The sequence below is a fragment of the Pagrus pagrus genome, assembly GCF_965226575.1.
Source record: "Pagrus pagrus genome assembly, chromosome: 4".
In the NCBI taxonomy this organism is placed as follows: domain Eukaryota; kingdom Metazoa; phylum Chordata; class Actinopteri; order Spariformes; family Sparidae; genus Pagrus; species Pagrus pagrus.
In genome coordinates this window covers 33,241,827-33,269,363 of record NC_140188.1, presented here as the reverse complement: position 1 = coordinate 33,269,363, position 27,537 = coordinate 33,241,827, and the positions used below count along the sequence as shown (strand labels likewise).

General features: G+C 41.9%; 1 protein-coding gene across 6 annotated transcripts in view; it reads left to right on the top strand.

The window, feature by feature from the left end:
• The window catches only part of myo18ab (myosin XVIIIA b), a 182,098-nt gene that overhangs the window by 87,288 nt on the left and 67,273 nt on the right, over positions 1–27,537 (top strand). For all 6 annotated transcript variants that reach the window (XM_084351390.1, XM_084351389.1, XM_084351387.1 and 3 more), the window contains 5 exons: positions 104–213; positions 6,602–6,667; positions 16,494–16,622; positions 25,975–26,118; positions 26,725–26,814. In XM_084351390.1, the coding sequence (XP_084207516.1) occupies positions 104–213; positions 6,602–6,667; positions 16,494–16,622; positions 25,975–26,118; positions 26,725–26,814 (539 nt within the window). The remainder of the gene's footprint in view (positions 1–103; positions 214–6,601; positions 6,668–16,493; positions 16,623–25,974; positions 26,119–26,724; positions 26,815–27,537) is intronic.

The window sequence follows — 27,537 nt, the reverse complement described above, 5'->3', positions numbered from 1 at the left end:
AATAACAGTTCACCATTGGCTCTCTACTAGCTGTGGACAGTCCTTTAACTCTTTGTTTGGCATATTTGTGCTCTCCTCTGTTTTGCTGCCACCCTGGCTCCAGGATACCCAGACCACATGGTGTTTTCTGAGTTCCGCAGGCGCTTTGATGTCCTGACACCTCATCTGACCAAGAAGCATGGCCGCCACTACATTGTTACGGATGAGAAGAGGGTGAGTGTTTGACAGGGTCAGCCTGATACTCTGGAGTGCAGTTGTGTGTGACCATGACTGCTGAAATGATATTTACTACTTTTTTCCAACTTCTGTTGCTTTCCCCACAATAATTATAGTAGTTAAAAATGCATTACTAACAGGGATGATTTTGATTGTTGTAGTAAGTAGCCACCAGACTATGGAACAGCTTCATTCCCCACGATTAGACTCCTCAATTCATCATCAACACTCGAAGACAGGTCTCTAAAATAGATGTAGCACAAAGGACTCAAACAAAGTTTTGTAATTTAAACCCTTGTGTTTAAAAAACAAAACAAAACAAAAAAAACCCAATGCATTTACCTTGTAACCTTGTAAGTGGCATGGATTTGAAAGCATTAAGTCGTCTTTAAGCCCATTGGTTCCTACTAGAGACATAAATGTTCAGTAAAAACCACACGGCTTACAAATGTATAGTTTTATTATTTTTACTGTTTTTTTAAAGGGCCACTTAAGTGCTTCACAAACGTTACTCAAACAGGAAGAAATAGTGCATTTGTTGGGTACTGATTTTAGTACCCTAGTGAATATTTGTAGCAGGTTGACAGTGTATGTGGGATTGAGTCATGTGTTCATGGTGATGAGGGAACACCAATACACCAGTTCACCAAGTACAAAAGTGTGGCTTACTGATTAAATGATTAAATGGTTTCTGGATAACAATGAAGATCTATGTCACAGAGGAAGAAGATTTAGCAGGCTTTGGATACACACACAGTACTAGTAGGATATAATACATGTTGGTTTGGGTCTGCATACAAAGTGAACTCCTCCTACCCAGTACACGATCCATTGACCTTGTATTCCAAGCCCACCTATATGCTATCTATAACAAGTTTGCCTGAGATGATTTCAGTCTGCCATGACAGATGAAAGTTCAGTTGCTTTTTTTGAAAATTATTGATGCTGTTAATCCACCTACTCTTTATCCAGTGTAACGTCCCACCTCTACTTTTCCTGAATTAATTTTTTTAATCCAATGTTTTTATTCTGTTTTAATATGCACAGAATAAAAACAGAAGGAAAAACTGACACTATATAAAAAAAAATTAGAATAAGATTTAAAAAAAATGAAATGAATCCAACAAGAAAACAACAGAAGGAATAAATTAAACTCAAACAAAATCATTGAAATAATATAAGCAGATGGCCAAACATGCACATATTGTCTATACAGTTCACATCTGTTCAGATCTTAAATTTTTCACAACAGGAAATTATGAAAAATAAACACAATAAAAACACACAAAGTTAATTTAAGACATGAAAAATGCAAATCATAATGAAACATAGGGTGTATGACAAAATTTACATTGCTTAAAGTAATATTATGTAACTCAGCTTCTAAATCATTTTGATGGTACAGTGTCTTGTAATAGGGTGAATGGTGTCTCAGCCACTTGGCCCACTATCATCTGTTCCATGTACCTGTACTATGTAATTCAGTGAGAGGGTAGCATCACAGCGTTGCATACATGTATACTTATACATACATACAAGCTTTCAAGACATAACATTGTTATGACGTAATGAGTTTTGTTTGTAGTCAGCACGTCTGACAACATTTTTATAGACCCGGGATTTGTATTTATGACAGTAGTGGTGCACTCAGAAACTGTTGAGGGCGCCAAATCTCACCAAATGCCAATTTCATAATGTAACATTATAACATATTATAACATTAAAAACAACAATAACATAATGTTGCTTTAAGTCAATGATTTTTATTTCAAAACTTTTTCTTGTGATTTCTCTATTTCAGGAGGTACATTACACTGTTTTTAACAGAACCAATTTTAAAATATATTTAAATATTTAATTTGGAGATTTCCATAAGTATGAATTCTACCACATTTTCGTTCTTGATCTTAATTACACACAGTGGGGTCGGTTGTTAAAACCAAATCCTAAATGTACATGTGCACATCATACTTTAAAGTGTCCCAGATCAAATAACCTTCTGGTCTGTCTTAACTGAATCCACTACAGCATGTGTTTCCAGCAAATGTCAATCATCAACACTGTGCTCAATGAAACTTACTGTACGTTGTACATATTTTCCTTGCTAAAAAGCTTGTTAACCAACCACACATAATTTTTTACTTTTATAGTACAGTATGTTAACAACTGTTCAGAGATGGGCCAATGGGCCAAGATGAATAAATAATATTGGTCAGGTGCTTCAAGGAGATTCAAGTAAAATAACGTCAGTTTTATTTTCATTGAGCTGAAAAAGCTTGCATACATCTAGGACTTGATGATGTGGAGACAGTTATTGAGGTCAGTTAGTTTGTAGTAGTGGTAAGGCTCTAGGGGGAGGTACATCTGTCTGTCATCCACATAACAATGACTGGTCACTCTCAACAGTAGTGTTTACTGACACTGAATTAAAAACTGTCAAATTTCAAGAGGCACTCCACCTTTCTAAAAGCATGGGTCTGCTTATATGTCATTGTTAATACTACTAAATCTGTAAAACCAATATCTTCTGTTGCACTGGAGGAGATCTGGCCACTAAAATAGAAAAAAAAAACCTGATGATGTCATCAGGGTTATTGAATCTCAGTTCGAGTTTAGAGACTACACAAAGCCTGCCTGAGGTGAAGCGTTTTAAAGACATTGCTGTTTACCGGGCAGGGAGGTTCTAACACTATTGAGTTACATTATCTGAAATGTAGGATCCAGTGTTTTGAGACCTTTTCTCCATACTATGGAGTTAAAGTGAAGAATTTTCTGCTGCTCCTGCATCAGTATTGATGCAGGAGCAGCAGATACTGATTTTTTTTTTCCTGCATCAGTATTGATGCAGGAGATGCTACTGTACAATCCCAGCTATCCCAGCTATTTGCCAGCCAAAAGAATTGGTAGAATGTTGGAACTGTAACGTCTGGAGATTCAGTATTTCTCTACTTGCCCTTCACATTTTAATCTCTCGGTGTGAACAGAAACCCTCTATTCCTCCTCTCCTCCTGCTCTCCTCTCTCTGCTGTCCTCTTCCTATTCCAAGAGCGCTCTTGTGTGTAATTAATTATGATTGCGCAGGCTGGCAGCATACGGCTACTGTACTGATTAATTACCGGCAGTAGGAAGAGCTCTTTCTTTGCTCTTCTCTCTCCCTCTGCCCTCCTATTTTCTTGTCTCTTTCCACTTTTTTTTTCTTGTCTCATTATCTTTCCATTCCTTTTGTATAGGAGGCAGAACAGTTTAGGAACATCCCTGAGCATATGATAAATGTCTTCTCTACATTCTGTTCAGGCAGTATATAGCAGCTTTGCACAAAGGCGTGATTAGCCTTTATGAGGGAAGGTGGGGCTACTGGAGGAAAAACATATCTACATTAAAAGTGCAGTCAGCAATTCTAATCCAAAACACTCTCTGTCAAATTCAGAGAATACCTCCTCATGGGCTGCTAGGTGTTTGTTCTCTGTTTGCGCTGAAAAACAAATCTGGTGTTCGTACACAGCACTTGCTCTGTAAATGAGGCCGAAACCAAACAACACTATTCTAGCCAATCAGCAACAGGGAAACCACCACTCCAATGTGCTACTAATGATAAATATATATCATTGGAGATATTACATGGCCAACTTAGTACAAAAATACAGTATTTTACTTGCTAGAGCAGACCTCACATTCTTGTCCTTGGAATTACACATCTTCACCTGTGTAATGTTACCTATTGAGTTTGACTTACCTTTGGCCAATTTGGATTTCACCATATTTATTTTTTGGTCAGCTAGCCCAGTTGTTAGTGTTATTGCCTTAGCGCTTCGCATCCATGAATATAAGGGGCATAGCGTGGAGCATAGAAGGGAGGGGTTTATTTGTTTGGCTGTTGAGTTGAAATTAAATGAATGTTTTGTCAGAATCACTTTACCTTTAAGGCCGTCTCAACTGATGTGCCAAGGTTTCTTATATTTATAGGTGAAACCTAGTTAACTGAGTGCCTGCCTCTTTGCATATGTCTTTTTAAATGATGAATATTTAAAGAGAACACTGAGTGAATTGTCACTGTAAACAGAGAAGATTTAACTGGATTAATTAATCAGATCAAGCTATCCTCTCTTTAACACACCACAACACATTGGCATTAAAGTGGCTCACAAGGTTCCTGGTCGATAAGATCAGAGAGGATAGCCCATTCAGAAAGAACTAATGGTTCCCAGTTCTCTGGGTAGATGGGAATGAACAGCAGAGAAGAAAGAAAGAAAGCAAGATGTATGAAAGAAGGCGGTCTAAGACTGAGAAGGGCGTATAATTGGAGGAATAATCTGAGTGAGCTGTTTTTCACAGAAAGAAAGTGACAAAAAGAGAATACTGGTTTGCTGAGCCTGAGATTTTTTTTTTTTTACCAAACAAAAAGCCCTGTCTTTCTGCTGCTGACAGCCCAGTTCTGTCAATTCCCCTTATAGTGTAATGTAGCCATGATGTCAGTAGCCAGATGGTATACCTGCCAAGAGCTTTTCAGACCAACCAGGCTAACGGCAGAGACAATCCACCACATCACACAACATTCCTGTCATCGTCCTGTCCCGGAGTGCCTGATGATCCATTGCATATTATTATCATATCACTGGAGAGTTTCAGTAATCTACATGCTTTAAAAGGTCTTTAAAACAGTGTTGTAGACTGTGGTACACTGGCTTTATACTCGGATGCCAGTGTCTGACAATCTATAAAGCTGAACAAAAACAGTAAGTTAAAAATAACAAATAAAAAAAAAAAAAGGCCAACTCAAAACAGCACTCAGACTGACAACTGGTGGATTTCTTGGGACCTGTAACTGCTTTGAAATGGCTCCAAATGACTTTCCTGACTTGTTCAAATCAATAATGCACTCCGTCAGATCAATGCTGAGCTGTGATGGTGGCTGAGTCTAGTGGGTGTATCAAACAAGCCCTATTAAAATGGTCCCAGAAGAGTCATCAGTCGTTATCAATCAGAATCACTCAGAAGAAGTTAAGAGGCCATGTTACAAAGCAAATTTGTATAACACAACTTTCTATAATCACCAAAATTGATCATTCAAGTTGCTTTATGTATATTTTTGATCCAGCAGATTTGGTCACATTTTGCTATAGACCTATAATAAATTAATTACCGAACCAAACTTCATGAATGTTTTTTTGTGACAAATTAGTATGTGTTCCACTCATTCCATCACAGAAACATGAGAGCTGTAAGGCAAGGCAAGGCAAGGCAAGTTTATTTGTATAGCACAATTCAGACACAGGGCAACTCAAAGTGCTTTACAGGCGCATACAATTACAGTAAAACATTTAAGATACATTAAAACAAAACATTAAAACAAGTTGAGGAATAGACATTTAAACAAAACATTAAAACAAGTTAAGAAATAGACATTAAAACAAAACATTAAAACAAGTTAAGAAATAGGAAAGTAGGCTAAAATAGAGAAAAAATAAAAGTCACAGTGCAGTTCAAAGACTTAAAATTGCTTCAGTGAAAGGCTGTGGCAAACAGAAAGGTCTTCAGCCTTGATTTAAAAGAGGTGAGAGTCGGAGCAGACCTGCAGTTTTCTGGGAGTTTGTTCCAGATGTGTGGCGCATAGTAACTGAACGCTGCTTCTCCATGTCTAGTTTTGACTCTAGGGACTGAAAGCAGACCTGAGCCTGATGACCTCAGAGGTCTGGGTGGTTCATAACGTGGTAGCAGATCAGAAATGTATTTTGGCCCGAAACCATTCAGTGCTTTATAAACCAACAACAGGATTTTGAAATCTATTCTTTGACTGACAGGAAGCCAGTGTAAAGATCTGAGAACTGGAGCTAAGGGAGTAAGCACTAGTCATTTAAAATCAATTCAAGGGGTGCCCCGGTTGCTCAGTTGGTAGAGCGTGTGCCTCATATAAGGAGGCACACGCTCATTGAAATCATTGAAACGGAAGACTGTCATGACATAGTGTACATGCTCTGTGGATTAAGGCACTCCAAATAGCCTAATTCAACATATTCAACCAAATTACAATTCAGATATTGACATTCTAGCATCAGCCTTCAAAACGCTCTGAGTTGAGCCCTATTCACCAAACAGTCTGCAGTTTGTCTTTTAAAAGGTTGAGTTGACACAATCGATGAAACAGAAAAGGGACCTGAGAAGCTTCTCTGTCTGACTTGTTATGTCCTATCATGTCCCCTGAGGCAGATCAGGGGGAGGTGTTTGTGTTTGTGTTTTCTGGTGTTAAGGTAACATGGTGTTTGTTGCTATGGTGCCAGGCTAGCATCTTCTGGGCAACTTGGTTATGTGGCCATGAAGAGGTAAGGCCTAGAACGAGCAGTGGTGGCTTTTGCTTATCTGTCTAACTGTTTGCTTTACTGGTTTCCAGGCAGTGGAAGAGTTGCTGGAGTCCTTGGAGCTGGAGAAGAGCAGCTACCACATGGGGCTGAGCAGGGTAAGTGGAGTCATACACATGCTCACGCACACTTTTCATCTCATTATACAAATAAAGACCGTTAACCTTGGACCTTAACGCTGTAACTTTTCAAATGGTAGCCACTTTAACAGCAGATAGACCCCTATATCTGAAACAAGCATATTTATAGAAATGCCTTGTTGCTCATGTTTTGGTGAAAAATCTCCCTGTTTTCTGTACTGTAAATACACCTTAACAAGAAACCAACAAATTATAAGCATAGATTAATTTGTCAATAATAACATAATTTCCACAACACAGGCAGATAGTGACAGGAAATACGGAGAAAGAGTGGGGATGACATGCAGCCACAGGCTGGAATTGAACGTGGGCTGCCCCGGTGAGGACACAGCCTCCTTATATGAGGCACACGCTCTACCAACTGAGCAACCGGGGCACCCCTTGAATTGATTTTAAATGACTAGTGCTTACTCCCTTAGCTTGATGCTAACACATAACGGTAAACAGGTTAATGGAAATAAGCATCGGGGTCGCAACAATATTATCTCAACAAGTGATTCATTGTAGTTCACATGTTTAACATAAAACAACATGCACTCATACTTGCAGGTATATACAGTATTTTACATGATCTGTTGAAATAAACTAAGTACAGCAATGATGCTACTGAAATAAGAAATAAATACAGTATGTCTTATGACTGTAGACATGTATGATTCTTTTTTCCATGGTCTAGCCAGTAAAAATTGCAATAAATCACAATATTGAATCGCAATACTTAAGAACCACAATACATACTGAATTGCAGTATTGTGAAAATACTGAATTGGAAGAAAAGCATATTGTCCCAGCCGTAAAATCTACCAATGATTCGTCATCTAATCCTGTGAGCAAGCTAACCTAACTGTATGCTAAATCAAACTGCAGGGCCTATCAAAAACAACAAACTGGTTAGCTAACTACATATTATTTAAACATGTTGGCCAGTTATCTATTATTATCCTAAGCGTATGGACAATCTTGTGAGACACAGTGGATTGTTGTGTAACTTACCAAGGAAGAGTCTCTGACATACCCTCCATCTCAGAAACCAGTGGAGAAATTGTAAGGGATGTTAGCCTCACCCCCTGCATTAGCCACACAACTGCTGCTGACTTGTTTATACATGGCACTTTAGGCTGCCCTACACATTACTGTAGGCCTAGTTTAATATGAAACATAATTTTATACAACATGTAGAAGGGTGTCCCTACTCCATCTCTCTATCAGCTAAGGGATTGTTGGCCTGAAAAATGTTGAAGATCCCTGCCCTTGTTGAATCATGTTTCAACCTCAACCTTAGGAAAAATCTTTGTTGGAATGTGGCAGTCGCCAGTCAATTGCAAGAAACCCTTAAAATTGACATAAAACACTGCATGCTTTCCATCAAATAAAGCAAAAGCTGTGTCTCTCACCATGGGCAGTTTGACCTTTGGGCTTTTGTATCTTTTGTTGCACTATCAAGGGGAATCTTTGCTTCTAGTCACAACTTCAAGTCTTTTAATTTGAACACAATTAAATAGATAATAAGAAAGCATTTCCCATTCTACTCACCTACCTTTCTAACAAAAGCTGTGGTGGGCATGGAGAAGTCAGTGGTGTTTTGTTCCGCTGTTTTGACAAGTATTCCCACTTCTCAGTTTCACTAGTTGTAGTGTGTGAAATATTTTTCTATTCATGGAGAGGAGCTGATCTTTTTGACTGTTTGTATCAGTGACCCTTGCCAAGCAGCAGTCAGACACTGCCAGACTCCAACTCTTTGAGATAAAAACACCCAGCTAATCACAAGGAAAAAGACAGGCTGATGGTTTTGTTAATTAGATCTGTGAATGTCTGTGGAATAAAGCACAGAGAGCGCCTTTAGCTGTCAATTAGAGAAGTTACTTGGCAGATATTGCAGGAAGTTTAACCTTGTCTAAGTGTTGGTGCGTGTCAGTCTATACTTAGCTCCCTACTTTTCCCAAGTTTAGATAAAGTTCCACATCAACTTTTTTGTTCTGTGGTGTTCATTTTACTAATGTTACTAATGCGTCTTGATTTACATTGTTTATACTAGTGGACAAGACACACACAGGTCTAACCAACCCACACACTGGGTCACTTACTTCATCTATTATCTATGTCTTTATTTTTATACTATGTACTTCGTGCATTGTGGGAATCATTTGGAATAATGAATAAATTAGCTGACTCAGAGTGGGGTTGCCTTATTGTTAATACACTGGATTTACATTACTTGTTGTTACTTTTTGTACTAACAGACATATATTAGGTGTCTGCCCAGTCAGACTGGGCAATAACTACATACTCAATGTACAGTACTTATTGAAATGCTTGAAAAAGTTGATGTTCTGAAAATGATTTACTGTCAAATCAGTACATTAATAACAATAATGTCAGTGTTTGAAAGTGGTGAAACAAAGATTGACATCACAGAATGTCACAAGATCTTGATCTGGCTAGCATGTGCATTTGTTTTGGAAGTGACTAAGAACAGCTCTGTATCCAAACAGAGACTGACAAAGGAAGAGTGGCACAACAAGGAATGGAAAAAATGACAAAGAAATTAAGACAGCAGCCCAACCTAAAACGCCGTCAGCCACAAAACACATACCTGAGACAAACTTATGTATAACACTGAGAGAATGCACATAAGAAGAAACGAGGTGAAAGAGAAATAACAAAACGACAAAAAAGACAACCTCGCTCAACAAAATGGCAATCTCTGGAAAAATTATTTTGAAAACTATATGATGAAATTTCACATAAAAATCTTATATCCAAGAAAACTGACAATCCTTGAATCAGCGATCAAAAATAATCAGACCCTCTTGATTACCTAATTACAATGAAAGAATTAGAAGCAACATAAAAAAACTGAAATCTGGGAAAACAGGGACCTGATTGCTTCAGGACAGAGATGCTGAAACACGGCAGCCCTCAGCTGAAACAGGCCCTGCTTCAGTTGTTCAATCTCGTTCTTCAGTCAGATCGCTTTCCTGAGATCTGGAGCCGGGGGCTTTTTTCCACAATACATACAGTAAGAGTTGAGATAAAATGCACCCTAAGAACCAATGCTGCATTTGCATGAGCAGTGATTTGGGGAAGATTTGCAACATTATCAATGCCTGGATGATGGCCTTCCTTATGGAACACAATGTCCTGAGTAAAGGGTAAATTGTCTTTTTACCGAATCACTGCACCACCGAGCACGTTTGTACCCTACACACGCCAATTAATGATCACACACACCAAAAAAACAAGGGTAAAATGTTTGCATGTTTTATTGATTTTAAAAAGGCTTTTGATTCTGTTTGGCAAGAAAGATTTTATTATAAAATTCTCCAAATCGGAATAGGCAGAAAACTAGCTATGTTATTGTTTTCATAATAATAAGCCAACAGCAAGATATACCTTTGTTAGCAACTTAGCCAACATAAAATGTTGATGTAAAAGCCAGTTTGTTCCACTGCTGTCTGCCGTCACATCTCTGCTATATTCAGTTTGGTCTATACTGTAGGTGTGGCAATAATCACAGAGGCTTTTTGTTGAAGCAGCAGTAACAGAGCATCCTCTTTTAAATCAGTCAACATCCAGTGGAATAAATGACACAAAGCGAACCCTTTTTTTATTTAGTTTAAATTTGCCGCTTATCCCTCAAACTAAAAAGTATAACACACAAAATATTATTACCTTAGCTTTGTTGTCAGAATGATTATCATCCAACATAATCGTGTCACCCATGACACATGAAGTGTGGACCGTGCAAGTGGCTGTGTCTTTTCCAGACTGGCAGATGGCCCACCTCTCACTGCCAAACTGCCCCAGTGGTTCACTGCCAACTTGTATGTGGCCGTCTGCCTGATATCATTAAACCATACCTGCACTAACAAATGGGTCTTCAAGGAGCATAGCAGTTCATGCTAACCAGATGTGTTGTCTCCTCCTTAGCTAGTTTGCCATCATCTGCCCACAACTGCATTTCATACCAGAGTTCTGATATGGGATACCGTACACCCACCCACTCATCCTGTAGAGTGTTAATATTCAGAAAAAATGTCATGCCAACACACAATTACACACCATATAGGAGCAGCAGACTCACAGTGACAACTAACGTTTTTGACATCCCACTCTCACAGGCCTTATGACAGCCATAATCATCCCTGTACCTAAAAAGTCTGCTGTGTCTAGTTTTAACGACTACTGCCCTGTTGCACTTACCACCATCCTGATTACGTGTTTTGAGAAACTGGTTCTCAAAGACACATCAAAGACAACATCCCTACAAGCTTGGACCCTCACCCGGACACATTCAGACAGATCCACAGAGAATGCCATATTCACTGCCATCCAATCAGTCTTCACACACAATGAGAATAAGAACAGCTACATCAGAATGCTGTTTGTTGATTCAGCTCAGCATTTAATACAATGTCACTTTGGGCTTGACTACCACACTCAGGAATTGGATATTGGACTTTCTCACAGGCAGACCCCAGAGAGTACGTACTGGCAGTCACACCGTTTCTATGTTAGTGCTCAACACCAGAGCCCCCAGGGCTGTGTGCTCTGTTCCTGTTCCGCTCTTGTTCACACTGTACACCCAAGACTGCACTCCCAGACATCAAGAGAAGTCTATGGCAAAATATGCAGACAATACCACCATTATCAGCCGCATTACAAACAACAATGTGAGTTCATATTGGGAGGAAATCTTGCAGAGTGGTGCACAGAGAACAAGCTACTGCTCAACGTCAGCAAAACCAAGGAGCTGATTGTTGATTTAAGAGAAAAGGAGGCAAAGACACACACCCCTGCCTACATCAGTGGAGCTGAGGTGGAGAAGCTGAACAGTTTTAAGTTCCTCAGAATGACCGTCACAGAGGATCGATCTTGGTCAGCAAACGTTGCCACCCTTGGTAAAAAAAAAAAAAAGGCTCTACTTCTGAATGAAAATTAGGGAGACAAAATTCTGGAGCCAAATTCTGGTACTTTTGCACTTTTACAGAGGAGCAATACAAAGCATCCTTACTGGAAACATCACAAACTTGGCTCTGCAGCAGGTAATTAAAATCGCCCAGAACATCATTGGCACCCATTTACAGAGCATCAGTGATATCGGTGAAGTGAGATGTCTGCAAAAAGCCCAAAGGGTACTAAAAGATGGCCACAGCCACAGTCAGTTCACCCTTGCTGCCATCTGGCAAATGATACAGAAGTTCCTGCTGCCATACCACCAAAGTACAAAGCAGCTTCAATCCTCAGGCTGTGAGACTCCTCAGTTCATTCTCCACATGCCATTTTATAAAATAGATTGTTTTGTTCTTTTTGTGAATGTAGCGTCAAAATAACAAATACATTTACTTTGTACTCTGCACGTTAGGGTTTCTGCTGGTCTTTGAGTACACTGATGTACTTACACAATTACAGTAATGTTATAGCTGTTACTGTAGCAGTGCATTGTGTGTACACTTCACTTCGTGAAGGGGGTTAGCCACCGAGTTAGTGACAACTACGACCCAGGGTCACTTAAGCTGGACTAACCTTTAAAGTTGACCAGTTTTTCTCATTTGATTTACAAGCCCCTTCTCCGATGACCCCCCACCTCCACCTTGACAACACTAACACATCGCTCTTATCTACCTTGAGTTGTTGTGAGCCACTACTACCTGTTTCCCTTACCCCCGCCTTGTCACACACTATGTATCCATGAGACCATCCCTCCTACATTTGTTTGCAGACTATTTTAACATGTGGTGACAGTGCGAACCACTGCCATTTGATTGTCACTGTGCGCTTTAGAAATACCTGCTGTTTGGATGGACTGTCAAGGGAACAGTTATGTATGTAGAGTGCCTACGTCACAAAATGCTTGCAGGATGCGTATATATTTATTCCACAGCACAACATTGTTATACAGTGGTGCAGTCACAAGGTCCACATGACATCTGAACAACATTCTTTATTCTTGGCAATACTCCAAGCCCTACTATCTCCTCAACCAATTTTGAAAATTACAGTCAGAGTTAGGAACAGTCAGAGTAAGGAACAGTGAGGTCCTCTGAAGGACAAAGCATCACTCAAACTCTGCTTAATGAGTCTGCTTCCTCAAGGAGCTGCCAGCTAATTCAGGGTGGAGGAACAGAGCAATGTCTGTCCCCAGACAAATTATCTAGGAAGGAGTTAGAGGCATTATGATGCATGATGCTTGTGCATAGGGCCCAGTAGCAGCCCATTGTGACTCTTTACAGTCAAAAATGAAATTGTGCGCTCATTGGTATTCAGAAAGTAGCACCAAATCATCAGCAAAGGGGATGAAAGAGACAGGAATTTTTCTGGGTGAGACTATAATAATCAGGCTAGGAAAATCACTGAGATAGTTGCTCTTGACAGTTAAGAAATTGGTAAATATTGAGCAGAAAGGGCAAAAGGGCAAGTATGCATTTGCATGTATTTTTCCCCCCATTTGGGGGTGGGAGGGAGTCGTGCTATGCGGGGTCGAGGTGAAGTCTGAAAAAGTGAGTCTTGAGTCTTTTGCGGAAGAGGGCGAGCGACTCTGCTGTCCTGACATTGGTTGGGAGTTCATTCCACCACTGAGGCGCCAGAACAGAGAAGAGTCGTGACTTCGCTGAACGACCTTTGTTTGCTCTCAGCGATGGCGGTACCAGCCAGCCAGCTGATGTAGTGGAGTGAAGTGCTTGCGCTGGGGTGTGTAGTCTGACCAGTGTTTGGAGGTAGATGGGTGCAGTTCCGTTGACGGCCTTGAAGGCCAGTACCATTGTCTTGAATCGAAGCCGGGGGAGTCACATGGGAAAATTTGGGTAGATTGAAAACAAGGCGTGCTGCAGCAGTTTAGTCGCGGAGGCTGGGAGTCCAGCCAAGAGCGAGTTGCTGTAGTCCAGGCGGGAGATGACCAGTGCTTGGACCAGGAGTTGCGTTGCGTCCTTTATGAGGAAAGACCGGATCCGGCAGATGTTGTAGAGTGCAAATCTGCAGGATCGGGCCACAGCAGTGATATTGGGGGTGCAGGATAGTCCGTTGTCGTAGGATTATGCCCAGGTTCCTCGCAGTCGATGAAGGCGATACTGTGACATCCTCGACAGTGACTGACAGGTCCATGTGAGGGCAGTCTTTACCTGGGTTGAAGAGGAGTTCATTTTTATTAAGGTTGAGCTTGAGGTGGTGCGCAGTTGTCCAAGCGGAGATGTCTGCCAGACATTCCAAAATGCGTGTTGCAACGTGGGTGTCGGAGGATGGGGGAAAAGAGAGGAACAGTTGGGTGTCGTCTGCATAACTGTGGTAAGAGAATCCATGTGGTATGATTGCAGAGCCTAGTGATCTAGTGTATAATGAAAACAGAAGTGGTCCTAGTACTGAGCCTTGAGGGACACAAGTTTTCAGAAAGCAGGGTTTGGACAAGGAGCCATTCCATATGACCTGAAAGGTGCGATTTGTCAGGTGTGATGTGAACCAGGTTAGAGCAGCGTCAGCGATGCCAAGTTTAGCCAGAATGGAGAGGAGGATTTGGTGGTTGACTTCAAATGCAGAATATAGGTCGAGGAGAATGAGGACGGATGAGTGGGACGAGGCTCTGGCGGCACGGAGGGACTCAGTCACTGTGAGGAGGGCCGTCTCAGTGGAGTGAGCAGTCCTGAAGCCTGACTGATTGAGGTTGTTTTGTGAAAGATAGGTGGACAGTTGTTTGTAGACAGCGCGTTGCAGGGTTTTAGAGAGCAATGAAAGATGAGACACAGGTCTGTAGTTTCGGATGTTAGCTGAGTCTAGGGTGGCTTTCTTTAGGAGTGGCTTTACTGTAGCTGTCTTGAAAGGAGCTGAAATAAGGCCGTCGTGTGAGATGTCTTGTAGAAGGGAGGAGGGAATCGTAACTAGTAACTAGTGTGTGAACATCTTCAGAGGAGATAGGGCTGAAGCAGGTAAGGCCATCAGAGGTGAGGGTTGGGGGAGGTGCTTTCTGGATGGGCATAGGAGTAAATGAGGAGCTGATGTCTGTTACTTTGCTGGTCGGGAGTGGAGGGGACAGAGAGCGTCTAAAGAGGAGGTGAGTGAGGATAACAGAGTGGAGGAGGCTCCCTCGGTGGACATTAGAGAGAATTGTTCTGTGGATGGTAGTGAGGACAGAACAATTGAGGAGAGAGTCGGGGAAAGAGGGATTTCAGGTTGTGGCGGGTGGTGACCGTGTGAGGTGTAGCGGGGTCAGGGGAGCAGCTTAGGAGGGCGTCCATCTCATCAAAGAAGTTACGGAGAGGACCGGGAGGGGGGTGATAGATCACAATGTTGAGCTTGAAAGGAAGGGTGACAGAGACAGCGTGGAATTCAAGTGCAGATCTGGGTAGGTGGTCCAGGGGAAGGACCTGGTAGGACCACATGGGTGTGATGAGGAGTCCAGTTCCTCCTCCGCGACCTTTCTTGGGGAGTGTGAGAATGAGTAGGCAGGTGAGAGGGCAGCTGGAGTGGCAGTGTTTTCTGGGGTGATCCAGTTCTCCGTCATGGCCAGGAAATTGAGAGTCTGTAGGGAGGCATAGGCTGAAATGGTGTCTGCCTTCTTGACTGCAGACTGGCAGTTCCATAGCCTCCCTAGTACTTCAAGTTCAGTAGAATGTTGGGTAACACTGTCATCAGTTAATGTCATAGCCATGAGAGGTTGTACTTGGGTGGATTGGTACATGTCAAAGAACATTCACATCCTGAATGCCAGGACCCAATGTTTCCCAGCAGAACATTGCATTGTAAAGGGACGCATAATGTTATTCACTTCACCTGTCAATGGTTTTAATGTTTTGGCTGATGGGTGTACAGATGCTTCTCCTTTCATAAGACTTGTTTGCTGCTGCAGTACCACGGTGACGCTGCAGTAGTTAAAGGGGGTACTGCACTTGATAACTGTAGATGCTAGGTGGTAGCAGAGTGCTTGAATCCTGATAATGACCGTAAAATTCTGATGACACGATTTTTACTCATACCCCGTTTGACCACAATGTGCTCAGCAATGGCAGAGTGGCGCTGTCTGTATTTCGGCTGATTGACTCCTCTGGAAGCAGATGAATGTGGTCAAACGATTGTTAATATGACTGCTTCAGCTGATATTTAACTTCAACATCTCCTCTGTGAACTAAGTTAAATAAACTAAATATTTTTCAGTCGGCATTGCATTTACCCACTTCTAAATCCCCTCTGGTGCGCGTCTTCATTACATTGTTTGAGGGAACTATAGGTAACTGCATACTTGTGGACACAGCCGTCACTAATGCTATTTTAGTTTAGGTTGTAAGGGCTATAGCTGTTGAGTTAGGGTTAGGGTTATGCTATTCCAGCTGCATGTTAGAGGTCAGTAATATGCAAGAGATAAGAATGATGTGGTGGGTCATGGTACATAAAAGTGATTTGGATTTTGGGATTTTGGATATAGTATTGGACTTCATTGTGAAAATTGTTAATTGCAGGGTTGGCATTTTTCCATTTATAAAAGCTATTATAAGTTATTTGGGCAAAGATCCATTAAGGTTTTTGCCATTTCTTAAAATCAGATCATATCAACATGGAGTTTAGGAGAGCTCTTAAAAGTAATCATGCTTACAAACCAATAGGATTTCAAGTGGGTTGAAATCCACATGAAATCCTAGCAACTTTTACAATCACTTGCTTAACATATTGAAGTACATTACTGTGCGAAGATTGAGAACAATTTCTACCCTGGACAGGTATTTGCAGCTGTATGTGGCCATGTGTTCCTACCTTTAAGGAAATAATCTTGTGTTACTTAACTCCTTCTCTCCTCCTGCAGGTGTTCTTCAGGGCAGGAACTTTGTCCAGGCTGGAGGAGCAGCGGGACGTTCAGACAAGGAGGAACATCTCTATGTTCCAGGCTGCATGCAGGGGATACCTTGCTAGACATGCCTTCAAGAAGAGGAAGGTAAGACTGCTGCACATAGTGATTACAATCATGGTACATCATTGTAGCCTCATTTTTACTGCTGTTAATATTGTTATGTCATACTTGATAAAGAAGTGTTTTGTGGTGGTAACTGTAATGAATTTAACGACAAAGAAAGATAGTTGATTGTTTAGTCTCTTTCCCATGTCGTCAAATACCAAGGCTTTGGGTTAGAATTTCGGGCTTAATACTGACCCAAAGCAGCTGTATTTGACGACCTGGGAATGCGACTCAATAATTAACTGATTTCACCAAAATCACCTTCCCCACCTTTAATTAACTGCTAGGGATTGCATATCTGTTTGTGGCCTTAGCAAAATCAGTGTAAAATATCTTGAGAGCACAAAGCCAACAGTTGTGAAAACATTTCCTCTGAGATGGACTTGAGCTACTTTAGTTGTTTCCTGGTGGCTTCTAGTCATTTTAATGCTGCCCTCCCCCCTGGGCTTATGCCTTAGTGTAACACTAAATATGAGCTTCAGATCACAGTTTCCGGTTGATCAGCTGTCAATCTGCCAAAGCAAAACAGGCCTGAATGAATGATCATAGAGCTGTCAGTCTGCTACACCTCTCCACTGGGATGCCACCACCTTAACTTCAACCACTTTAGTATTGATCAGTGGCTGTGGGATTTCATTCTCCTGAAGATGTTGCTCTAAAGGGGAGGGGCAGCAGGTGGTCTGATCCAGTTTCTACAAAGAGTATTAGAGTTCCATGCACTGCCGCCTTCTAAACCCTGAGTCTTGCATGATTTGACGCTGAGAAAGCCTCTCTTTGCTTAGAATAGTAACTTGACTTCTGACACTTTTACTTACTTTCCTCAAACTTTCTAATTACATCCAGGATTATTTGACAATATTAGAGATTTTCAATGACGTCTCAGACGTTTGGCCCCAACCGTATATATGGTAAAAATATAAATAGGAGAATTCCTGACTGTCATAGACTTTCTTCCACAGTCACCTGCACTTGGTTGCACCAGCTATGCGTAAGTTCAAACTTAGCCTAGTTTGAATGTAATTTCTAATTTATGATCAACATTTTAAGGGTTGCACCAACTGATATAGTTCCAACGTAGGCATTAGTTACAACTTAAATTTTACACCTACCCCTCAGTAGATGTAAAGTCTTCCATAAAATAGCAGTTGGCATGGTGCATCGAGGAGGAGCGAATTTTGTGCGTGCGTGCATGTTGTTCCACCAGACTGAACCTGACAAGTGGAGAACATTGCTGCCATGCATTGACTGACCCTTCATGTTGCCAGTGGGGATCTGTTGATTTTCTGTTATTGTGTGTTATCACAGAAGTTTTGGTTTTGCTTGTGGGAGTTTTCTCATGCCAACACACATTTTATTTGGTGCACAGTTTTAGTAGATCCAACAATTTTTTGTGTGTGTATGTGTGTGTGACTGGAAAGAGATTCAGCTTTGAGTCCCTGTCTTTTTTTCATTACCATTTTAGTTTATTTTTATTACGAAGGACTCAGTTTTGGCCTTCATGTCTCGGGCTTGATGGTAATCTCATGCAATTGATGCCATTGTATAGTCATTTTCTTCTCAAGTGGATTATGGTCTTTGGATTGTGACTTCCTGCTGTTCTGGTGATTTTTTTTTTTTTTTTAGAGTAAAGAGATCAAGAAATTGTTAGAAGGTGAGATATAAGTGTCTGTTTGTCAGAGTCACAATGAAGCTTATAATTAACTATAATGATGGTGGTGCAAACACAACTAGCAATAAATGGTTGGGTTTTTGTTTTTTTTCCCCAAATAAAAAAGATCATAAGAAGGATAAAGACCCTGCAGCCCTTATATTGTAGACAGACAGAAGTTGTGACACAACCTTGTTTTTATCAAAGTTAAAATGGACAAAATCACACATAAATTGTCAAAAACAGGTGTATATTTGTCAGTCGTTGGTTGAACAGACTGTGAAATCTCTTAGATGGTGGATTCACAGCTAATGTTCAAGTACCACAACTGTGAGTTTAGATATAAAATGATATGCATGGTCATTATGTAAGAACATCAGATATATCCATGTATACATTGGTATAATTACAGGGCACAGTAAAATGAAACAGAGAATTTAAAACAACACACTATTTGTCTAAGAATTGTTCCTGCTTCTGGTGTTGTAGGGTGTGAAACGCTGTAGTGTGTGTTAACAGACAGGTATACGGTCTTCGCAATGAGTTGCCGTATTCAAAGCTAGACAGTTAGCGAACAGTATGCAGTTCCCCAATAAAAACTGTAACTTCTCTTGGATTTAATGAAGAATTTTACTTGTAAAACTGCAACAAAAGCACAAATGACAAACAGAAATCAGAACATGACCAGAGCACATACAATAAGCACAATGTAAGGTTCAGAGAAAAATAGAACGTGCTGAGTCACTCTGCTAATCATTATCTCAGAGGTATGCTAGCTATCAATTCACAAATTTTTCTGTCTCAAGTAAACAAACTACAGCACTATATTCTTAGGATATATCTTTATATATGCTTCTAACATGCAAAAAATGTATAACCATAACACTTACAGACAAATAGTGTCCAAGGCAACAATGTAGAAAGATGAAAGATGCAGCAGGAGAACCAGTAGCACTCTGCTCTCCACCATGACTCATTAACTCTGCTGTAATACTACTGCTGCTGCTGAATAGCCAACAGAGGGCACTGCAAGACACAAAACTTTGCTAAACAGCCACACATGCACTCAACAGAGGGCAGAACAACAGGCATGTGCTGTGGATCAGTATTTACACAGGCCAAGAACAGTTTATACAATACTTCCTTCTAAACCCTGGGCCATGTGTTATCATCATCATCATCATCATCATCATAGTAGTGGCTCCATCCTAAGCCATCTTTCTGCCATTTGGGCTTTGATGCTCCTGGGGAGCCAGTTTTATGGTGCCAGAGTGAAGTCCTGTGGTCACGAGGCTGTGAAGAAGTTTTCTCCGTTCCAATCCAAATCCTCTCATGGTTAATCATTCCTGTGTAGCAGAAACAATAGGAAAAATTGCAATACCGCTCTGATCCAGTTGTAGGAGAGTGAACAGCAAACAGTGAGACTTTTGTCATTGATCCAGTTGAAGTTTTCTTTGAAACCCTTGTGTGTTTGAAGGTGATTTGAATACAGTGCGGAAATGGCTGATTCAGCCATCCAAAATACAAACTGAGGTGAGAGCTGATTAAAGAACGTAAATGCATTGAATCACTAATGCAGAAAAAAAAACAAACTTGCAGACTGCAGCATCTCCATTCATGAAAGGTAATAGGGAACTCTTGCCAGTGTACTTTGAGTGAGCCTGACAGCCAGATATAGGATTGACCTGTTAAAGGCTTTATTATTGCAGTGTGTTAAAAAATCGACCAAATCGGCTAGTGAAAATATTAATAGCTGATTTGAAACTGATTCACCGTGTGCTAAATCAGGATTATCCCCCCGGCCGTGCAGTGTTGACAGCACTGCGGGAAATAAGTGAGATGGAGAATGAAAATGACAAAATAGAAAAAGGAAGGAAACTGGAGAAAGAGAGACTGTGCCTCACCATGGGGGAATAGACAAATAGAAGGGATCTGCTCACTGCTTTGAAGCCATGCAGTCTGCCCCCCCCTCTCTATCTCTTTGACATTCATGGGGAACAGTTGAGAGTGGAGGAGCATGGGGGATTCCCCTGCCAGCCAACCAACACTGAGCCTAATTAAATAGTTGCCTAAAGACAGAACCCCTGCCCTACCTCCACCCCTTGACTGGGAACAGGTGGTGACAAGCAGAAGCTGCTGCTGTGTGTGTGTGTGTGTGTGTGTGTGTGTGTGTGTGTGTGTGTGTGTGTGTGTGTGTGTGTGTGTGTGTGTGTGTGTGTGTGTGTGTGTGTGTGTGTGTGTGTGTGTGTGTGTGTGTGTGTGTGGCGGTAGAATCGTGTCATAATGCGTGCGCACGTATCAACTGGACGTGTCACACGCGCGTGCTTTGACGCCTGACGTCTAATGTAGTTTCCTCATTGACTTATAATGGTCACACGCACGTTCATGCGTGATGACTGCTGCATGCCGGTAATCACACTACGCGTAGTGACTACGCGTAACATTCATGCGTTTTTATGCGAACGCACGCATTAACGCTCGCATGAAGATAATTGAACATTTTTGTCACACGCTCACACGTAGGCGCAAATGACGTGCGCAAACTATGTCACGCGTAACAAGAAGCTGCGTGCGTATGAAGCAGCGTGCGCACGTCTGTATGTCACTGTTTGACAAATGTTGTCACGCGTTCACACACACGTGCGGTCGCAGTTTCTGATGTGCGACCGGAAGTCGATCTGCACCGTGCGCAACACTCCGCGTACTTTGACGCCTCGCGTAGTTGTTCTGTGTTCCATGTTCATCCAGTAGATGGTGCCATCGATCCAATACGAGATACAGACATACAGACTTTTACATGACATGATTCATGTGTTCAGTGAAGACAGAGAAAGAGTTCTGTTGCTGTTTCTTTTACTTTGTTTCTCACATAAGACACAAAATCAATGACAAACATTTGTAAGTTAACCACGCCCCCCGCAGGTAATCAGTTCATTGAGAACTGCTGGGACCACTGGAGAGGTGCGTTAGGTTTGTGCACCTGAACAGCTGCAACACACTCCCAGGACTTTTGTTGGGAAGGGCGGGGGAAGCACGCACTTTTATCAATGATCCACCGTCCTGGTCCCACTGAGGACTCGAGCAGCAGCGTTTTTTATACATATATATATATATATATATATATATATATATATATATATATATATAACAAAAAAAACCACTTCTCCTCCTCCCCCTTCTCATTCTTCTTTTATAATTCTGGCAGGCAATGTATGGCTCACTGCTGCCTCCCCTGGTTGATTACACTTCAATAAAAATGAAAAGGCCAACTACACGAGGCGTCAAAGTACGCGGAGTGTTGCGCACGGTGCAGATCAACTTCCGGTCCCACATCAGAAACTGCGACCGCACGTGTGTGTGTGTGAACGCGTGATAACATTTGTCAAACAGTGACAGACAGACGTGCGCACGCTGCTTCATACGCACGCAGCTTCTTGTTACGCGTGAAATACAATCTGCACGTAACAACGCACGCACGCACGCACGCACAGACAGACAGGGAGACAGTCCAAAGATCTGATGACTGGAGTGACACGATCCACCCTCCTGGTCCCACTGAGGACTCGAGCAGCAACCTTTTATATATATATATGTGTATATATATATATATATCTCCTTCTCCTTCTCCTTCTTCTTTTGAAATTCTGGCAGGCAGTGTATGGCTCACTGCTGCCTCCCCTGGTTGACTACAATTCAATAAAATGAAAAGGCCAACTATGTGAGGCATTCATGTACATGGACTGGTGCGCGCGATGCAGATCAACTTCTATGAAGGTATATCAATGTCAAAACAACCAGAGAGATGCGCAGCAACGGGTGTGTGCACGCATGAGAATTTTGTTATGCGTGCGTGCGTGCGTGCGTTGTTACGTGCAGACTGTATTTCACGCGTAACAAGAAGCTGCGTGCGTACGAAGCAGCGTGCGCACGTCTGTCTGTCACTGTTTGACAAATGTTGTCACGCGTTCACACACGCGTGCGGTCGCAGTTTCTGATGTGCGACCGGAAGTTGATCTGCACCGTGCGCAACACACCGCGTACTTAGACGCCTCGCGTAGTTGTTCTGTGTTCCATGTTCATCCAGTTGATGGCGCAATCGATCCAATACGAGATACAGACATACAGGCTTTTACATGACATGATTCATGTGTTCAGTGAAGACAGAGAAAGAGTTCTGTTGCTGTTTCTTTTACTTTGTTTCTCACATAAGACACAAAATCAATGACAAACATTTGTAAGTTAACCACGCCCCCCGCAGGTAATCACTTCATTGAGAACTGCTGGGACCGCTGGAGAGGTGCGTTAGGTTTGTGCACCTGAACAGCTGCAACACACTCCCAGGACTTTTGTTGGGAGGGGCGGGGGAAGCCCGCACTTTTATCAATGATCCACCGTCCTGGTCCCACTGAGGACTCGAGCAGCAGCGTTTTTTATACATACATACATATATATATATATAACAAAAAAAACACTTCTCCTCCTTCTCATTCTTCTTTTATAATTCTGGCAGCAGTGTCTGGCTCACTGCTGCCTCCCCTGGTTGACGACACTTCAATAAAATGAAAAGGCCAACTACGCGAGGCGTCTGAAGCCTAGTTTATGCTTCTGCGTCGCGGCGACGGCGGAGCTACGTCGTCGACCCTACGCCGTCATTGAGCATTCGAAGTTCTGCGTCGAGGGAACGCGTTCAATTCACCGCCAAGCCGCGAGGGGGGGGGGGGGGGGGGGGGATTGGTTTCGGGGGGTTCTTGCTCTCTTGCACTGCAGTTGCGGTCAGAGCGGATATGCTGTGTAGCATTCTGGTCACAGTGTGGGGCTACAAGCTACATGCTACACAACACCAATACTCCTCCTGCCCTGCTGGGATCTCACAAAGCATGGAGTTCACAAGCAATAGGAGACAAGCATGCAAGCAGCAGAAGTAACTGGCGGTGTTGTTATACTGTTGACCGGAAAAGCAACTGCCGGAATGACGGTCTGAGCGGACCAATCCCAGTCCTTGCCGTTCGCGTCTCGACGCGTCGACGTGACGCGTAGTCAGGATTTTTTGGAGGCGCACGTCAGGCTACGGCGCAGGGTCTGCGTAGGGGTCTGCGTCGACGACGTAGCTACGCCGTCGCCGCGACGCAGAAGCATAAATCAAGCTTAAGTACGCGGTGTGTTGCGCACGGTGCAGATCAACTTCCGGTCGCAGTTTGTCTGCGGTCTGCGACCGCACGCGTGTGTGAACGCGTGACAACATTTGTCAAACAGTGACAGACAGACGTGCGCACGCTGCTTCGTACGCACGCAGCATCTTGTTACGCGTGACATAGTTTGCGCACGTCATTTCCGCCTACATGTGAGCGTGTGACAAAAATGTTCAATTATCTTCATGCGAGCGTTAATGCGTGCGTTCGCATAAAAACGCATGAATGTTACGCGTAGTCACTACGCGTCGTGTGATTACCGGCGTGCAGCAGTCATACGCGTGAACGTGCGTGTGAACGGGGGACCATTATAAGTCAATGGGGAAACTACATTACACGTCAGGCGCTGCTTGCTGCACAGGCGTCAAAGCACGCGCGTGTGACACGTTCAGTTGATAGGTGCGCACGCATTATGACACGATTCTACCGCCATACAACTTCCAGTTGTGTAGCATCAGAAACTGCGACCGCACGTGTGTGTGAACGCGTAACATCATTTGTCAAACAGTGACAGACAGACGTGCACACGCTGCTTCATACGTACGCAGCTTCTTGTTACGCGTGAAATACAATCTGCACGTAACAACGCACGCACGCACGCACGCACGCATAACAAAGTAATCATGCATGCATACACACGTTGTCTGTACCAATCAAACATAATTTATCACATCTGGAGAGCTGCATTTTCAGGCCAGAGCCTTTCTGCTACACCACAGTACTTTATTTTAATCCTGTTTTGTCACACATTTGACTTTTTATAGAAAATTTCAGGTTGTTTAGACTCGACACTCCAGACCTTTTGGGTACAGGGACGATGGTGGCTGATATTTTGCAGAAGATAACACTCACCTGTGTCAGTGATATGTTAAAAATGTCAGCAATATCCCTCCTGGCCCTCTTGTTGCATGGTTTGGTCTCTTGTGGGGGTGGGATGGGATTGGGTTGGCATGGCCTAACTCCCTTACCCTAAAGTATAAGACAAGAGGTGGAAGGAAAGAAAGAATCAAATTTGATTTGATTTGATTTGAAAGAAAGAAAAGAAATGTATTAAAAATTAATAAATACATTAACAAATGTCAGTCCTCAGTGGACTGACTCCCACCTAATGGTGAGGAAGTGTCTTACTACACAATTACTATACAAGTTTTCTGTAAATTGAACTACAAGTTGTAAAGTTAGAGTTAGAATAATTTGCAACAGAAGTCCGCTTGTAAAGACAGACTATAGCGTGTATTAGTCTCCGTGTTCGGCAGGACGAAGTTTAATGTCTGTGACAATGACTGTAGTCTCATTAAGCCATTTGTTAGCAACTGCCGTTTTTAAGACATGTAACGGCTTTATAATGATATTGTGAGACATTTAATGATGTATTTTATGTTGTAGAACAAAATGTGTAAATATCTTAAGCCTGTGATAACCACAGACCTTATTTGAGACATTTAACTGAAAACCATTTCAAAAACGTCATAGACTTTTAGATGGGGGAACCAAGAGTTCAAAAATGCACACTGATTTCCGGGTTTGACTACAAACTACACCACGCTATTAGTATGTTGTTGTCATTGCATCATATTGACCAACATTATTATTACATATATTTTTTTCATGTCTCTCCTTCTCTTTTTGTCACCTATGTTTTATTTTGTCATGCTGTATCCCAAAAAAACAGCACGAGACCGGTAGTCAACACATGTTATTTGTACATGGTAAGGAATGTAATCAGGCCCAGCAGATTTACTCATATTTACTCTCAGCAGGATTCCCCTCACTTCACCTGTGGATGATCTGCAGGCTGAGTGGACTGACTCTTTGTTGCGAAGATCAAAGAGAGTATAGAATGTGATAAGCTTATCTGGCAACAGGGCCTCACTCGTGATGCTCCTGCTTTTGTAGCCTGTGATGGTCTGGATCGCCCGACGCATACCTTTGGTGTTGTTGGTGTTGAGTTCTATCTTCAGTCTCTCCTGATGTCTCTGCTGGTCCTCCTTGATGCCAGCTCTTCGTCTTGCTCTGACGGTGCTTTATGATTTTATTGTTGCTTTTTCTTCATCACGACAACATCAACACATGTGCTCATATATGATATCACTGTCAGTGTATATTCCTCAAGATTGATCAGGTTCTCCTTGGTGGCAGCATCTCTCAACATATCCCAGTCTGCATACACAAAAGAGTCCTGTAGAGCTGTAGTATATCAACAGAAAGCTCAGCCTATTTACCACTTTAAGGGGACATATACAGTATAGGTATTGTATATTTTTGTTGTCCAACAAATACATTTTTTCATTGTCCAACAAATATTCAAAGCGTAAATGTATAGCTGGAGGACAATAAATCTACTTACCTTAGAGGTCAGGAATTGACTATATAAAATATTTTTATATAGACGCATCATAAAATCCCCAAATCTCCTTTTGGTTAAATGTAGTAAATGCAGCTGGCTACTCAGTGTTCTTCCTCTGACTAATGTTGTTGCATGTGTGTTTGACAGATCCAGGATCTGGCCATCCGTTGTATCCAGAAGAATATTAAAAAGAATCGTGGTGTCAAAGGCTGGCCATGGTGGAAGCTCTTGACCACAGTCAGACCTCTGATAGAGGTGCAGCTCACTGAGGAACAGATCCGTGGCAAGGATGTGAGTATACACACACACACACACTCACACGGTGTGGTGCGAATGATGCATGCTTTGAAATTGTTGCTTTTTTTTGGTCACAACTGCTGAACTAGTACACATGAAATGGCCATGTTTTTTGATAAATGTAAGACATTATATAGACATTAGACAGTATAGCATGATTTAATTTCATGTCTGTAGTGGCTGCTGTTTGATTTGAACATATCCAAAATAAAATATCATTGACATTTTCAAGTACTTTGCCCAGAATTTAATTAAGTTTTTAATGCCTCCTGCATGCTCTGCCCGGCCACCAAAACCATAAAATGTATTAGGTGACAACACATCTGACATGGACAATCTCCTGTTGTAGGCTGCATGTGTGATAAGGCAACTCCAGATAATGTCAGGACCTGACTTTCCAGACATTGTCTAGAGTTCATGTGAAAAAACAGCTAAGAGGTTGTGCTGAAGGAAAACTCATAAATACGCACCTACAATTTAGCAAAATTACAGTGCAGTTATGTGTATAATTAGTTTATATGCTGATTAATTCAGTCTATCTGCTGTGTCCTTACAAACATGTCTGTCTGTCACCACCATCTTCTGTCTTCTCCTTCTTAGGAAGAGATCCAGCAGCTGAAGCAGAAGTTGGAGAAGGTGGAGAAAGAGAGGAATGAGCTGAGACTCAACAACGATCGCCTTGAGAGCCGGGTAAACATACATATGTTATGACATGAGATGAAGAATATTAATTTATTTAATTGCCTCGACCATGTCTCAATGCAATATTGCCAAAGTATGTTGTACAAGGTTTATAATGTTAGTACAATACTTCAGAATGATTCAGCTTCTCGTTTGACTTAAATATACTTACTTTCCTCACTTGTCTTATCCTTGTGTCTTAGCCCCTGCCACGCGATCATACACAGTGTGATAAGTGGACGGGGCTTCTGGGTTCGAAAATTAAAGCCAATGGGGAAGTGCCTTAAAAGTGCATTTTTATTGCTCCGCACCATCAATATCCGTGGTCAGAGGCATTATGTTTTCGTGTTGTCCGTACGTCGATATGGACATCCACTTGGACTTGAGGACGAACTGATTAGATTTTTGTGAGGTCAAGGTTACTGAAATCTCATGGAATCCCATTCTAGTGAACCGCATCTCTCAGGAATGCTTTGAGGAGGGACTTGAATTTGGCACAAACATCCGCTTGGTCTCAAGGATGAACTGATTAGATTTGTTGGTCAAAGTTTAAAGTCACTGCAACCTTACAAAACACATTTTTGGCCAGTACTCAACAATTCATATGATAATTATGACAACATTTTACAGAAATATCTAACAGGGTAAAATGATGAAGTCATAACAATTTATATCCAGCAGAGGACTTATCTGTGACATCATAAATTTCTGCAAAAAATGTTCTGGCCATTA